Source organism: Aotus nancymaae, unplaced genomic scaffold (genome assembly GCF_030222135.1).
Source record: "Aotus nancymaae isolate 86718 unplaced genomic scaffold, 86718_ANA_hifiasm-v0.15.2.pri h1tg000051l, whole genome shotgun sequence".
NCBI lineage: Eukaryota > Metazoa > Chordata > Mammalia > Primates > Aotidae > Aotus > Aotus nancymaae.
Genome location: NW_026988465.1, coordinates 17,385,347 through 17,402,313, shown reverse-complemented (window position 1 = coordinate 17,402,313; position 16,967 = coordinate 17,385,347). Strand labels below are relative to the sequence as shown.

General features: G+C 37.5%; 1 protein-coding gene across 2 annotated transcripts in view; it reads right to left on the bottom strand.

The window, feature by feature from the left end:
- The window catches only part of CDKAL1 (CDK5 regulatory subunit associated protein 1 like 1), a 716,352-nt gene that overhangs the window by 599,222 nt on the left and 100,163 nt on the right, over positions 1 to 16,967 (bottom strand). For both annotated transcript variants that reach the window (XM_064363032.1, XM_064363031.1), the window contains one exon: positions 11,299 to 11,383. In XM_064363032.1, coding sequence (XP_064219102.1) covers positions 11,299 to 11,383 — 85 coding nt within the window. The remainder of the gene's footprint in view (positions 1 to 11,298; positions 11,384 to 16,967) is intronic.

The window sequence follows — 16,967 nt, the reverse complement described above, 5'->3', positions numbered from 1 at the left end:
AGACCTAATCCATAAACAAGAATATTATTTAGAGAAACTTGGCCTTCATCAAATATTTCAATTCAATTTAATGAATAAATAAGTCAGTGCTGTTCATCAGGCATTGTTCTAGAGACAAAAGAGATCTCAGTCAATCACAGAGACAACGTCACTGTCCTGTTAGATCTGTTTCCCCCATTTCACAACATCCTTTATCAAGTCAGCCTTTTCCACGCTGCTACTTCTTCCCCAGCAATAACCACTTGATTTTTTTTTTTTTTTAATTTTGGTGGTATATCTGGTGTTTTTTGCTCACTCCCAAATCTGGACAATTTGATACCTAAAGGTAAGACAAGTGCTCTGATACAATGCAGTTATGTTACTTATACAACTTATAATGTACTTACCATAAATACATTAATGATGACTTAACGCAATGGCAGCAGGATACTAAACCCTTTTCCCAAAAAGAGGGAGAATCAGTTTAACCTAATTATACAAACATGTATCAAGTAATTATGATTCTGTGCCAAACTCAAGGCCAAACACTACCAGGTTTTTATCCACTTTTCCTACTCTCTGACCGAAGATGGGATGCTTTAACTAATCTAATGTGATGGTCCCGAAGCTGGCCTGGAGCTCATTTAGGATAGTGAGGAGCACAAGATCCCACCAGCATGACCAGGTGACTACCCCAAGAAGGGAGAAGTATGCTTACTCCTTTTACTACTTCTCTCAGGAATACAATATTAGAAATTCGAAATTAGAAAGTTAGAATGTTCTTTCCCCTTTTTACAAATACACAGCCTGTGTCTATTAAGGGACTCACTGCAACCTTTCGAGAACATTCTTACAACTGTTGACAAATGGTCTTTGTCTATTAATGGTATTTGTTTCCCAGAACAAGGAAAATCATTACATAGTAGAGTCAGAGGGTCAAAGGCTTCATAAAAAGAATTTTTCTGAGGTCAGTATCCTATAACCTCAAAACTCAAAATCTAGCAGCAAGCCAACTATGTAAACAAATAATAAAATGTAATACATAAAAATAGATGTTAATATGGGATAAAGAACTAGCATGGAACAGCTCTTTAAGAGGTAAGGTGAGGGTTAAAAGGGAGATGACCTCAGAAATGTTGTTATGTTTGACATGAGTTCCAAAGATCAACTATTCAGCCAGGTGGGATTAATGTGGGGTAGGTGGAGGTGAGGGCATGCATCAGGAAGAAAGAGAGAGGATAGTCCAAGGAAGGGAAGAACATATGCAAATACATTATGTGCTTGGGAAATTTTCTGATGTGGGGAGGAAGTAACATTCTATAGCCCAGTGGCAAGAAAAGAGGTAGGGGAGGGAGGCACTGAACAATTTTTTTAAAAAACCTCTGTTACCTAAGAAATGATATGTAATTACCTGATGACCACAATCAAAGAAGATGGGCAATACTAATGGAAATGCTAGCTAGAGAAAAGGTAGATAAGAAGGAGGTCCTGATACAATGATGTGAGGTGTCCATGGTCAAGGTCATCCAAATGGAGAAGTCAAGGAAGCAGCGGGATATACGAGGATGGAACTTATAAGAAGACATAAAGATCAAAAACAAAGATTTGGGAGAAATCAGCATATAGACGGTATCTAAACAGTGGACGTAGATGAGAAATGGTAGGAAAATGTGAATTCACATTAAGCACAGCACTGTTGAGAGGAACAAGTCTTATCAGACAATACCTAACCAATAATACTAATTAATTCAAACAGACCAATATTTTGAACTAACTTTCCATGTAAAAGGATACTTTTTGGCGGGCAAGGATCACTGAACAAATGAGATTGTGACTGGTAAAAGAACATATAAGATGAAACTATAGTCATTTCATATAATGAGAAGAGTTAAAATTAAAATATCTAAGTTTAACAAAAAAATCAACAAACTATAGTGTTTTTTAAAGTATAACTCAAATAACTTGCATTATCTAACATATTTTCACAAAAGGCCAAACCAAAACCCTGTGGTTTTTACCTTTTAATGCCAAATTTTTTTTAATTAAAAATTAATTTGGGAAGTCAGTTACAGTGGCTCATGCCTGTAAACTCCAACACTTTGGGAAGCCAAGACAAGAGGATCACTTGATTGAGGTCAGGAGTTCAAGACCAGTCTGAGCAACATAGCAAGACCTCACCTCTACTAAAATAATAATAATAATAATAACAACAACAACATACTGGCTAGTGGTGGTGTGTGCCTGTAGTCCCAGGTACTCAAGAGACTGAGGTAGCAGAATTGCTTTGGCCCAGGAGGATGAGGCTACAGTAAGCCATGATCGTGCTACTGCACTCCAACCTGGGCAACAGAACGAGACCTTGTCTCAAAAATTAAATAAAAGTAACTTTTAGAAGTTTAGTTAAAAAAAAGTTTCTAGTAAATGTGGTTAACGAGAGAAGTGGAAAGGGTTTTCTTTTAATTCCTTTAAACTGGATAATTACTAACTGAAAGGGCCACCACTTCTCTGTTCTTATGAAGTCAGCTATTTTTGAAAGCAATTAACTTTACAAGTTCAAGTTGAAATAACATTCTGGTACCTCCCCCAACTTCAGCTTATGATGAAAAAGAACTCAAAAATAAATCCACATACAACAAAGAATATTTTCATCATAGGAATGACAATCCAATAACGTCTATGTTTTGCTCAACAGAACAGCATGCAGGAGCTTTCCTGTAGAGAAAAGATGCGATACAAGCAGGTATCCTCTGTCTCAAACACACATTTTTTTCCTTTACCCAGTTCTGCCTTTATTTTCAATTGTTCTTTCAAGTAATTACACTCAGATACCTAAGCCATCCCTTCAATATTACCATTTATTTCTACAGGCAAAGGCAGTTAGAGAACAAGTGACTCCTGTCTATCCAGTATCAGTATGGCTAAACCACAGTCCCCATTTGGGTTAATAATGCACAAGGTCAAATAGAGGTCGACAGTCCAAGATCAAAGAAAGCTGGCTATTCCTTCTGTCATTTCTATAGGACACACAAGATGTGTTTATTTTCACCAGCCTGTGAATGACCTCCTGTAGGTGGCACGGAAAAGATCCCACACTTCTATAAAGCATTAACCAAAGGAGTTTCCTTATTTGATACTATCATTAAGAGCAAATTTTATTTTTTGAAACTTTTGATCTTTTTCATTTACTCAAGAACCCCCAAGTTAAAGCCCATATTGTCTAAATCAAAATAGTCTAATGGATAAAACAATAAAACAAAGGCAAATGACAAATGCTCAAGAGGAAACAGTATGCGTGCAGTAGGCTGTCACCATAACACAGAGGGCTTACTAGTGATTCTTTCTGAATCAGTAAGGGCAATAACATTTAAGATTTCTAAGGTGAAAAGGCAACCCAAAAGTCACTCTTATCTCTAGCTTTGCTACATAAAAGTCTTACTCTTTTATCTATCTGAATATCAATAATACAAACACTGTAAAAAACCTTGGGAAAAATAAAGCCCCAAAACAAACAACAAAATAATTCAGTCCATAGCTGTCGTGTCACAAATTCACAATTTCTGGATCTTAATCAAGGAGACTGTATTAATCACAGGAAAGACAGTAAATCCCTTAGAGTCATCTTTCTTTATTCCTGTCACAACAAGGTGATCTTTTGTGTGATGGCTCAAGGGAAACAACATAATGTGATGCATAATTTAAAACAACTATTTAACACCAAAAAGTACTGGAAGGAAAACAAAAACAGACGGTGGAGAGATGATGACACACAGGAATGAGTAGCAAAGTGAAGCAATCATGGGTAAAGAGTCTAGGTTAGAAAAAAGCAGATCCCACCCCACTGCTGTAAATCTGTACATTTGGGTATAAAGGACTCAGTGCAACAGAAGGAGACGCAACACCTTATCAGGCTCTCTTCGATTCTAAGCTTCACCTAACTCTCATGGAAAACCAAAAGGCATGCAAGAGAACATAGCAAAGGGAAAGGATGGAGCCGGAGGATGAGAAGAGACACGTACGTAGCATGACTTAATGTATAACGATGTTACACTACTCATCTTTGTCGTTTTCTGTTAGGCAATGGTGACCACAACTGGGAAAATATCTAAATAAAGCAAAACGCTTCACAAGAGTAAGTTATCACTAAAATATTTCATATGTATAAATGTCACCTCAATCTGATACTTTCCCAATGTTAACTGTTATTGTCCCTTTTACAGAATTGTATTTATTCTGGAAACAAATGAAATGTTAGTTTAAGTGTTATCTTAATAAGAGATAGTTGTGATGATAAAAGCCTTCAAAGCCATTAAAAATGCTTACTCATATATAATATCTTTAAATTTTCTTTCAATCGAGCAGAATAGTACATTAGAGGGACCTGTGCTTGCTACCACTAGCTTTGTAGTGCTCAAATGGCAAACTTTTCTTGTGTCATTTCTACTTTATTAAGCTAGATAATATCTAATTCATCTAAAGCACTTAGAACACTGCCTGTCACATAGAAGACACTCAATAAAGCTCAAGTATATTCATTATCTTATTAAAATATTTATCTGTAACTTCAAATATGGCATGCTCAAACCCAAAACATGTCATCTCTTAAATTAAACTCCCTTCCTAGAATTCCTTACTTCATTCTAGCCAAAGACCTTAGTCATCTTGGACAATGTGGAACATGTAAAGCAGCGGTCCCCAAACTTTCTGGCACCAGGTAGTAGCTTCATGGAAGACGATTTTTCCACAGACCAGAAGGTGGAAGGTATGGTTTTGGGGTGAAACTGTTCCACCTCATGTCATCAAGCATTAATTTAGAGTCTCATAAGGAGCATACAACCTAGATCCCTCACATGCGCAGTTACAGCGTTTGTGCCCCTGTAAGAATCTAACGCTGCTGATGATCTAATAGGAGGCAGACCTCAGGCAATAATGCTTGCTGGGCTGCCACTCACTTCCTGCTGTGCAGCCAGTTTCTAGCAGGCCACAGACGAGTGCAGGTCCACAGCTAGGGGGTGGGGAACCCTGGTTTAAGAATTCTTCCTTCTCAAGTCAATGTCTTCCTTCCGATTCTGAATACCTCCACTTTAGGTGAGACCCTCTGTACCTGGACTATGACCGCCCCATCCTCACAACTGATCTATACTCTTCCTTACACACAACCATCCTTCACGCTGCTACCACAATTAATTCCCTGACACCAAGGCAGCAAACACAGAAAATGAAGAAATTTTTAAGTTTACCTTTTACAGTAGTATAAAAATACAAAATATGTATTGTGCAGGTAAAAGAAGAAAAAATAAGTTTATTTTCTTATTGGCACTGGAGCAATTCAATAACTGCATTGGTAGAAAAAAGTCTAAAAGATGTACAAGAGATACAGAAAGAAAAGAATAAATCCTTAAAAAGTTAGAACAGAACTGAGTCAGATAATTCAAAATTGTGAAGATTCAGTTCTCCCCAAAATCATCTAAAGATTAAAAATAATCACAAAAGCACAATGGTATTCTTTGTTAGACTTAAAAACTGATACACTCTTAAAGAAGAACAAAAAGGTACTAGCACTATCAAATAGGTAGCCTTAATATAACTCAATACTACCCATGACTGTGTAGAACAAGAACCAGAAAAGAGAAATAGATCAAAGGAATGAAATAGAGGACCCAGAACAGACTTAAATATCTATGGACACTCAACATATGAAAGGGTGGGTAATGTACAGATAAAAGGAGAAAGAATATAAATTAAAAATAAATAAATTCACTAACGATAATGAAACAATTGGTTATCTACAGAGAAAAACATAAAATAAAATCTGACCCCTTCTGGTACCATACCAAAAAATAATAATAATCAACTCCAGATGAATTGTAGACCTAAATGTAAAAGGTCAAATCATGAAACTTTTAGAAGAAAATACAGGAGAATATCTTAATAGCTTCAGAGTAAGAAAAGACTTCTTAAACAATAAGAACACAAAAAGAACAGATTAATAAATTTTAAATCAGTATTTATCTTAAAAGATACCACAAAATAAAGTGAAAAGATAAGCCACAGCTGGGAGAAGATATTTGCAACGTGTATAATATGTAAGGATTAGGATATGTAAGACACATAATATATGGCCACAAATAAAAAATTAAAAGGGAGAAAAAAACAAAAATAAACAAATGACTTGAGATGCCATTTTACAAAAAAATAAAATCCAAAGAGCTTATAGATTTATTCTACAAAGCTCCATTTCATTAATGATCATAGAAATGGAATTAAGGCCAAGTGCAGTGGCTCACGCCTGTAATCCCAGAACTTTGGGAGGCCAAGGTGGACGGATCACAAGGTCAGGAGATTGAGACCATCCTGGCCAACATGGTGAAACCCCATCTCTCCTAACAATACGAAAATTAGCTGGACGTGGTGTCTAGCACCTGTAATCCCAGCTACTAAGGAGGCTGAGGTAGGAGAATTGCTTGAAACAAAGAGTCACTGGTTTCAGTGAGCCAAGATCACGCCACTGCACTGCAGCCTGGCAACAAAGCAAGACTCCCTCTCAAAAAAAATAGCTGGGTGTGGTGGTGCACACCTGTGATCCCAGCTACCCAGGAGGCTGAGGCAGAAGAATCCTTTGAACATGAGAGACAGAGGTTGCAGTGAGCCGAGATCCTACCACTGCACTCCAGCCTGGGCAACAGAGTGAGAGCCTGTCTCAAAGGGAAAAAAAAAAAAGGAATGCAAATTAAAACCAAAACAAAATACCATTATCATCAACAGACTTGTAAAAACTTAAGTCTGGCCATACCAAGTACTGGCAAAAACAGAAAACAACAAATACACATATCCATTACTGGTGGGAATGCACACTACCACATCCATTTGTGAAAAGAAATTGGCATTACCTAATTAAGTTTGAATGTACACAGATATGTTACCCAATCATTCAACTCCCAGGTTCATATTCTAGAATAATTCTTACACATGTGCACGAGAAAACATGTTTAAAATATTCATAGCAGGAATGTTCATCTAAGTAAAATACTGGGAAAATTTCAAAACTCTACCAGTAATAAAACAAATAAATTGTAGCAAATTCTATGAATGACCAAAGTTATTTTACACCCATTAACATGAATAAATCTCAAAGTATAATGCTGAGAAAAAGAAGTAAATCTCCGAAGAACACAAATACTATAAGTTCAACAGATCAAGTTCAAAATAGGGCTAAACAAGACAACACACTGTTTAGTAGATGATACATTAACTAATAAAAGTAAGGAAATGACTCACAAAAGTCAAGATAAAGGTTACTTCTTGGGAGTTATGAATGAAAACACAGCAGTTTCTACAGTCTTGACAATGTTATATTTCTTAAACTGAGTGGCAGATGTTTAAGTGTTTATTATTATTTAAACTATGTGTTTTATAAATGCGAATGTATGTTTAATATATTTCACAATAAAACAATAAAGGGGAAGAATGAGTATGAGAATAAAGGGAAGAAGTGAAAAATTTTTTAAAGTCTAGCTGGGAAGGCAAGAAAAAATGTAGGACAACAGCTAACAGGGATACAGGGAGCTGAACAGAACCAGGCATGTGTAAGCGCCAGGCGAGCTGCAGAGGTTGGAAATATGGAATGAGGGCATAATTTCTAGAAAGAGGTTTCTAATAAGACACGTGGGGATAAGATTCAGAGAAAATGTGAAAAAAGGATACTTCTTCCACATTAACTTGAAAGAACAAAGCAAGAAGCAAGGGCTTAATATGCCCACTTCCCTTCAACAACCTGCAATTCCCTTGAAAGCCAGGGACTGTGGCACTTAGAACAGTGCTAATGGGCAGGGAAAGAGGCAAGGACTGTGTCAGTCAATTTCACAAAGTATGCATTGATTCTCCGAGAAGAACACATAGTTAATACTTAATAAATACTCAAAAATCACCTATTAGCTAACTTCACAAATACTGAAATCACTTATTAGAAAAGTTCCCATTAAAGTATCATTCTTAAGGAGACAGACATACAAAAAAAACCCTTCAAAAAGTCATTCTTCTGAAACTATTCCAAACAAATGAAAAGAAGGGACTTCTCCCTGACTCATTTTATGAGGCCAGCATCATCCTGATACCAAAACCTGGCAAAGATACCAAAAAAAAAAAAAAAGAAAGAAAATTTCAGGCCAATATCCATGATGAACATCAATGCACAAATCTTCGATAAAATACTGACAGACAAATCTAGCAGTATATCAAAAAGCTTATCTACCATGATCAGGTAGGCTTCATCGCCGGATGCAAGCCTGGTTCAACATACACAAATCAATAAATGTGATTCATCACATAAACAGAACTAAAGACAAAAACCACACAATTTTCTCGATAGATGCAGAAAAGGTCTTCAATAAAATTCAACATCCCTTCATGTTAAAAACTCTCAATAAACTAGGTATTGATGAAACCGACCTCAAAATAAGAAGAACCATTTATGCCAAACCCACAGCCCATATCATACTGACCAGGCAAAAGCTGGAAGCATTCTCCTTGAAAACAGGCACAAGACAAACATGCCCTCTCTCACCACTCCTATTCAACATAGTATTGGAAGTTCTGGCCAGGACAATCAGGAAAGAGAAAACAGTAAAGCGTATTGAAACAAAAAGAGAGAAAGTCAAACTGTCTCTGTTTGCAGATGACATGATCCTATTTCTAGAAAACCCTGTCATCTCAGCCCAAAAACTTTTTAACCTAATAGGCAACTTCAGCAAAGTCTCAGGATACAAAATCAATGTGCAAAAATCACAAGCATTCCTATATACCAACAATAGACAAACTGAGAGCCAAATCGTGAGTGAACGCCCAATTACAACTGCCACAAAGAGAATAAAATACCTAGAAAAACAGCTAACAAGGGACGTGAAGGACCTTGCAAGGAGAACTACAAACCACTGCTCAAGGAAATAAGAGAGGAAACAGACAAATAGTAAAACACTCCATGCTCATGGATAGGAGGAATCAATATTGTGAAAATGGCCATACTGCCTAAAGTAATTTATAGATTTAATACTATTTCCATTAAACTACCGTTGACACTCTTCATAAGCTAGGAAAAAAGACTACTTTAAAATTCACATGAAACCAAAAAAGAGCCCGTATAGCCAAGACAATCCTAAGCAAAAAGAACAAAACTGAGACATCACGCTACCCAACTTCAAACTATATTACAAGTCTACTGTAATCAAAACAGCATGGGACTGGTATAAAAACAGACATATAGACTAAGGAAACAGAATAGAGAACTCACATAATAAGACCGCACATCTCCAACCATCTGATCTTTGACAAACCTGACAAAAACAAGCAATGGGGAGAGGATTCCCTACTTGATAAATGGTGCTAGGAAAACTAGCTAGTCACACGCAGAAAATTGAAACTGGACCCCTTCCTTACATCTTATACAAAAATTAACTCAAGATTGATTAAAGACTGAAATGTAAAGCCCAAAACCTCAAAAACCCTAGAAGAAAACCTAGGCAATATCATTCAGGACATAGGCATAGGCAAAGATTTCATGATGAAAACATCAAAACAATTTCAACAAAGCAAAAATTGACAAATTGGATCTAATTAAACTAAAGAGCTTCTGTACAGCAAAAGAAACTATCATCAGAGTGAACAAACAACCTATAGAATGGGAGGAAATTTTTGTAATCTATCCATGTGACAAAGATCTAATATTCAGAATCTACCAGGAATTTAAACAAATTTATCAGGAAAAAAAAAAAAAAAAAACAACCCCATTAAAAAGTGGGCAAAGGACATGGACGCTTCTCAAAAGACATTTATGCAGACAAAAAACATGAAAAAACATTCAACATCCTTGATCATTAGAGAAATGCAAGCCAAAACCACAAAGAGATACCATCTCACACCAGTCAGAATGGCAATTATTAAAAATCAAGAAACACATTCTACTATAAGGACACATGCACACGAATGTTCATTGCAGCACAGTTTACAATAGCAAAGACCTGGAACCAACCCAAATGACCATCGATGATAGACTGGACAGGAAAAATGTGGCACATATACACCATGGAATATTATGCAGCCATCAAAAACGATGAGTTCGCGTCCTTTGTAGGGACATGGATGAACCTGGAAACCATCATTCTCAGCAAACTGACACAAGAACACAAAATCAAACATTGCATGTTCTCACTTATAGACGGGTATTGAACAATGGGAACACATGGACACAGGGAGGGGAGCACTATACACTGGGGTCTGTTGCGGGGGAGTGAGGGGGACAGCAGGGGGGGGAGTTGGGGAGAGATAGCATGGGGAGAAATGCCAGATATAGGTGAAGGGGTGGAAGGCAGCAAATCACACTGCCACGTATGCACCTATGCAACAACCTTGCATGTTTTTCACATGTACCCCAAAACCTAAAATGCAATAAAAAAAAAAATAAAATAAAATAAATAAATAAATAAATAAAAATCAAGAAACAACAGATGCTGGTGAGGCTATGGAGAAACAGAAACACTTTTATACTGTTGGTGGGAATGTAAATTAGTTCAATCATTGTGGAAGACAGTGTGGCGATTTCTCAAACACCCAGAACCAGAAATGTCATTTAATCTATCAATCCCATTACTGGGTATATCCCCAAAGGAATAAAAATCATTCTATTAAAAAGATACATGTACACATATATTCACGGCAGCACTATTCACAATAACAAACACACAGAATCAACCCAAATGCCCATCAATGATAAAGAACTGTGGTGCATATACACTATGGAAGACTATGCAGCCATAAAAAGAAAAGAGATCATGTCCCTTGCAAGGACATAGATGGAGCTGGAAGCCGTTATCCTCATCAAACTAACACAGGAACAGAAAACCAAACACTGCATGTTCCCACTTATAAGTGGGAGCTGAATAATAAGAATACAGGGATACAGGGAGGGGAACAACAGACACTCGAGCCTGTGGGGGACAGGGGAGAGAGAACATCAGGACAAACAGCTAACGCATATGGGGCTTAACACCTAGGTGACGGGTTGACAGGGGCAGCAAACCACCATGGCACATGTTTGCCTATATAACAAACTTGCACATACTGTACACGTACCCCAGAACTTAAATTAATTTAATTTAAAAATAACAAGTATTATTATTTATCAAATTCAAAACAGTATAATCTTAAAAGTCCAACATACTTTTTTGATATCAACTAAATATCTATATTAACCTTTTAAAAAAGCTAACTTTTTGGTACTAATTCTCACTTTGATTATTAAAAATAGGGAAAAAATCAATTTCTACTTACTTAATTGAGTTTCTAAAGTGGTCTTCAGCTGGGTTTTTTACAGTGCAACTGTTCAGGAGCCATAAATCTGCATCTGATGCATTTTCTATTTAAAAAATGAATACAAAAAAGAAGTGAGTAATACATTTAATCACTCAAAAATATCCAGTGGAACTAGGATTGCTGTAGCAGGGGAGAGAAAAAGAGTGGAGTCAAATAAGCAATTACAACATAGTAGAAAATTGCTACAACATGGAAACATTTGTAAGCAAAATTATAATGCTATATCTTTTCACTTAAAATGTAATGACAATAAGCATTCTCTTCCTTTATTTTCAATGCTTGACAGAACTATTTAATAATTTCAAAAACTTTAAGTGAAACTTGCCCATCTTACCTTTGAATATAAAATTAATTTGGACTTGGTGGATTATGTGTTAAGACTTTTCAAGCACAGAGTGTACACTGAATATTCTTCAGCTTGAGAAATTCTTAAAAACATAACTTGTATCCCTTAAAAATTAATGATTTACCTCAAAGTGGGCCTTTTATTTCTATCACCATTTGGATTAAATATTGTTATATACTATAATAAACTCACTGGCAATGCAGCAAATAATCCAAACCCATCATATTTATTACATGAATTTATAAATATCTAAAATTGCTGCTATTCTACCTGCCTCTTGCATACTTCAGTTGCCTGAAAGGATCTTATACATTAAAATAGGATTATCATAAAGAAAGGAAAACCAAAGCTGAAAACTGCAGCACCTTCAACAGTGTAAGAACAAAAGCTAAGATCAAATGACATGAAGAACGAGAACATATACATGTTTACGTGTAGATTCTCCCCCTAGGAAGGAAGATTCAAATACCAGCACTAGGTTGGAGGATTGGTAAGCACATCAAAGTTTCTGGTAACTTGGCACACACATAAAAAATTCTCCCAGTATTTTATTATAAACATGGCAAAATTTTTTAATAAAGAAGCAGGATTAAAAAAAAAAATCTTGGCCGGGCGTGGTAGTTCACACCTGTAATCCCAGGACTTTGGGAGGCCGAGGCCGGCGGATCACGAGGTCAAGAATCAAGACCATCCTGGTCAACATGGTGAAATCCCACCATCTCTACTAAAAATACAAAAATTGGCTGGGCGTGGTGGTGTGTGCCTGTAGTCCCAGCTACTTGGGATGCTGTGGGAGAAGAACCACTTGAATCTGCGAGGCGGAGGTTGTAGTGAGCCGAGATTGCACCACTGCCTCAAGCCTGGGAGACATGAGCAAGACTCCATCTCAAAAAATAAATAAATAAATAAATAATCTTGAAACAATGAAAGGTAAGTAAACTCTTTATAGTATTTATCAGCTGAATACTATGATCCCTGCTAACTTGACTCACTTGTTTCATTCACTTCTTCTACCTCCAGACCATAGTCTAATTTCCCACCAAGCAGCCAGAGTGCCTTAAATAAAACATAAATCAATTATGTCGCTTCCCTACTCAACTCAGAAAAGATTATTCACCTACTTCCTGTTATTACATCCAAATTATTCCCAATGCCACCTGAATGATATTCCTCTACTACAAATCTGATCCTAGTATTCTCTCTTCTCTGAACTCCCATAACAGACTGTGTAGACAATTCGTGCGCATTGAAAATCATTCATATTTTAGCCTGTCTTCATTACTATGTAAGAGATACTGAATACAACATTTTTTTGAGACAGAGTCTCACTCTGTAGCCAAGCTGGAGCACAGTGGTGTGATCTCTGCTCACTGCAGCCTCTGCCTCCCAGGTTCAGGTGATTCGCCAGCCTCAGTCTCCCAAGTAGCTGGGATTACAGGCATGACCACCACGCCTGGCTAATTTTTGTATTTTTAGTAGAGATGGGGTTTCACCATGTTGATCAGGATGGTCTCAAACTCCTGACCTTGTGATCCGCCCACCTCGGCCTCCCAAAGTGCTGAGATTACAGGTATGAGCCACCATGCCCGACCTGAATACAACATTTTTATCTGCTGCTCTTTGAATGTTCAAATCCCAACACTGATGGGCACTGTGTTTAGGACTGAGACTCATACCTTACTCGTAACTATATCCCCAGCACTGATTACAGTGCCTGCTACATGGGAGATACTCCTTAAATATTTACTGAATGAATGTTGAATTTCAAATGACAAAGCAATACTATGAGCACTATATTATGTAGATAAGAAAACGCCACAGATGTCTGTTAGCTAATGATAAAAAACATCTAGCAATTATCAGTTTATTGTTTAAAAAAAATAAATAATCCCGAAGACAGAACTATCTGAACCAGATGCTAGCTTTGTATCCTGGCACATTCTTCCACCCAGTCACTTCCAAGTCATTAGACAACTCTTACCATAGGACCTCTCAAGGAGAAGTATGGCAATAAACAATGCAAATTATTGTACTTTGGAATTTTGCCAACAACGGCTTTCAAAATACAGGAAAGACGTGACGCACAGCCACATTTCAGTCAACAATGGACCACATATGTGACAGTTGATACACAAGATTAGAATGGAGCTTAAAAATCCCTATCACTTAGTGTTTACTATAGAACACTTTTCATCACTATTTTAATGTACTCCTTCTACCTATTTAAAAAAAAAAAAAGTTAACTGTAAAATAGCCTCAGGCAGGTCGCCCGGGAAGTAGCTATTCCAGAACAAGGTAAGGCATTATATCATAGGACATGACAGCTCTATGCATGTTACTGCCCCCTAAGACCTTCCAGTGGGGTAAGATGTGGTGGTAGAAGACAGTGGTATTGATGATCCTGACCCTATGTAGGCCTAGGCTCATGGGTGTGTTTGTGTCTTAGCTTTTAACAAAGAAGTTTAAAATGTATGTATGTATAAATAAATAAATAGATAAATTTTAATTTTTAAAGCTTAAACGATAAGGAAATGAAAAAGGAAATATTCTGTTCAGCTGTACAATATGTTTTTGTTTTAAGCCTTATTCCAAGAGAGTGAAAACATTTTCAAAAATTAAAAGCTTTATAAAGTAAAAACATTATAGTAAGCTAAGGTTAATTTATGATTATGAAAGAGAAATGTTTTTTATAAATGTAGTGTAGCCTAAGTGTACAGTGTTTATAAGGTCTACAGTAGGGTGCAGTATGTGTCCTAGGCCTTCACATTCACTCACCACCCACTCACTGACTCACCCAGAGCAACTTCCTGTCCTGCAAGCTCCATTCACAGTAAGTGTCTTAGACAGGTGTACCATTTTCAATCTGTTTTACCTTATTTTTACTGTATCTTTTCTACGTTTAGATGCTCTACAGTGCCTACAGTATTCAAAACAGCAATATGCGTGTAGCCTGGGAGCAATAGGCTATACCATCTAATGGCCTAGATATGTTGTAGGCTGTACCATCTAAGTTTGTGTGGGTACATTTGAGGATGCACGCATGACAACGAAATAGCCTAACACATTTCGCAGAACAAATTCCCATCCTCAGGCAACACATGAGTGTATTATACTTGATGATGCAGTAACCTCAATCAGTAAAAATTCTGTGACTATGTCAAAATGCCAAAAAATTACATAACCTTTTAGGAAGCTCCCCACCCAACAAATGTCCCTTTCCCAAGGAACACAGGAGATTCTTAATTATTTCTGAATTCTATCAGTTTTGTGTTAGCACATCTTATTTACTATTATCAAAAGATAATTCTAGACGCATAAATCAATCAACAACCAATAGGCAATCGGGACTCACCTTATGCCAGGCTCTATTCTAGGTACTGGTGACACAGCTGTGAATAGAATCTCTACCCTCAGGGAGTTTAAAGTCTTGAAGAGTTGGTCTGATTTTAAAAATTAAAAATAAATTTAAAAAGTAAATAAATAGCCGGGCGTGGTGGCTCACGCCTGTAATCCAAGCACTTTGGAGGCCAAGGCGGGTGGATCACCTGAGGTCAGGAGTTCAAAACCAGCCTGACCAACATGGTGAAACCCCGTCTTGAAAAAAAAAAAAAAGTAAATAAATAAAAAGGCAGGCCAGGCACAGTGGCCCATCATGCCTATAATTTCAGCACTCTGGGAGGCAGAGGCAGATGGACCACTTGAGGTCAGGAGTCTGAGACCAGCCCGGCCAACATGGCAAAACCCCGTCTGTTTGTATTTTGTAAAAATACAAAAATTAGCTCAGTGGTGGCACAAGCCTATAGTCCCACCTATGCAGGAGTTGGAGGTGGGAGAAACACTTGATCCCAGGAGGCAGAGGTTGCAGTGAGTTGAAATTGCACCACTGCACTCCAGCCTGGGTGACACAGTGAGACTCTGTCTCAAAAAAAAAAAAAAGGAGTAATTACGTCAAATGCTAAGAATTCAAGACAGATATCTGTATAAATGTTAATATTGTTAACAAAAAGATAATACTCTACACTTTTCCTTTCTCAATTTAGAGTATTTGCTAGCTCTGAGCCAACCCGCAATCACCCCGCAGAGGCCTTGTTGGCGAAGTAACACAGAAAACAAACTCGCTAAAAATGAAAAGTGAGAAGGAAAACTGTCTATGGCTATTTGCCAATAAATAACGATGATTCCACCAGGCTTACCCCCTTACACATTTCTGGGCTTCTAAGATGCCATCAACTACAAGAAACACCACTGACTTTGTAAAAGCTCTTCCAGAGTGGTGGAAGTTACATGCAAGTTCTTATCAATTTTAAGATACATCCCAATTTCACACATTAATTTGGATGAGTGGAGGTGGGATAAATAATAAAATAAATGTACCAACACACTACCGCTTTTAGATGATTTGGTTATCAGAGTAAATATCTGCCAAGAGGTTAGCATCTTCTGATCTTGCCTTAGAACATTCATGCCAGGTCCTCCAGTGCCTTGGAAGGAGAAGCAATATTAGAGAAGAGCACTGAGGGAAAGAAAGGCCAGGTAGATGGGCAAGAATGGACCAGGGAAGGGAAAGGGAGGAAGAAGGCACCAACTTAGAGAGTGCCCAAGAAAGAACTCCACCTAGTTTGAGATTTGAGCGTTAGAACCCCTTAGAGTGCTGGTAACCGCTGATAAGCAGCTGTACAGGTGTGAAAACCAGCTGCACTTAAGCCACGTATTGCCAATGCCAAAGTTGGGATATGAGGTCCATTCTGGAAGGCTGCAAACTTCAGGCTACCCAGATGGACTCTAGATTTCAATATCTTATTATTTACAGTCTGTTGTTGTTGTTGTTGTTTGAGATGAAGTCTCGCTCTGTCACCCAAACTGAAGGGCAGTGGCCCACAGCCTTTCTTTATTACAAACAGTAATGCAATGAGTACCACTGTACACGTCATTTTTATGTTTCCCAGATTACTTTTGGAATCTAGTCCCAAAAGGCGGGAATGTGGGGTCAGAGGATAAATTCTCATGAAATTCTGTTATATACTGTAAAAGTCTTCTCCACAAAGGCGTACCACTTTGCACTCCCATGAGCAAGGCATGTGAGTGCCCTTTACCTACAGCCTTGACCCTCAAGTCTGCTATCAAACCTTCGGACTTCTCCCAATCTGGTGAAAAACCCCAGTGAGGGTTTAACAGGCAATTTTCTTATTATGAGTGAGCTGGGCATTTTTTCACATATAAGGGCCGCTCGCAGTTTTTTTCTTTCTGTTTTTCATCTTTTCATCCATACCTATTTCTTGCC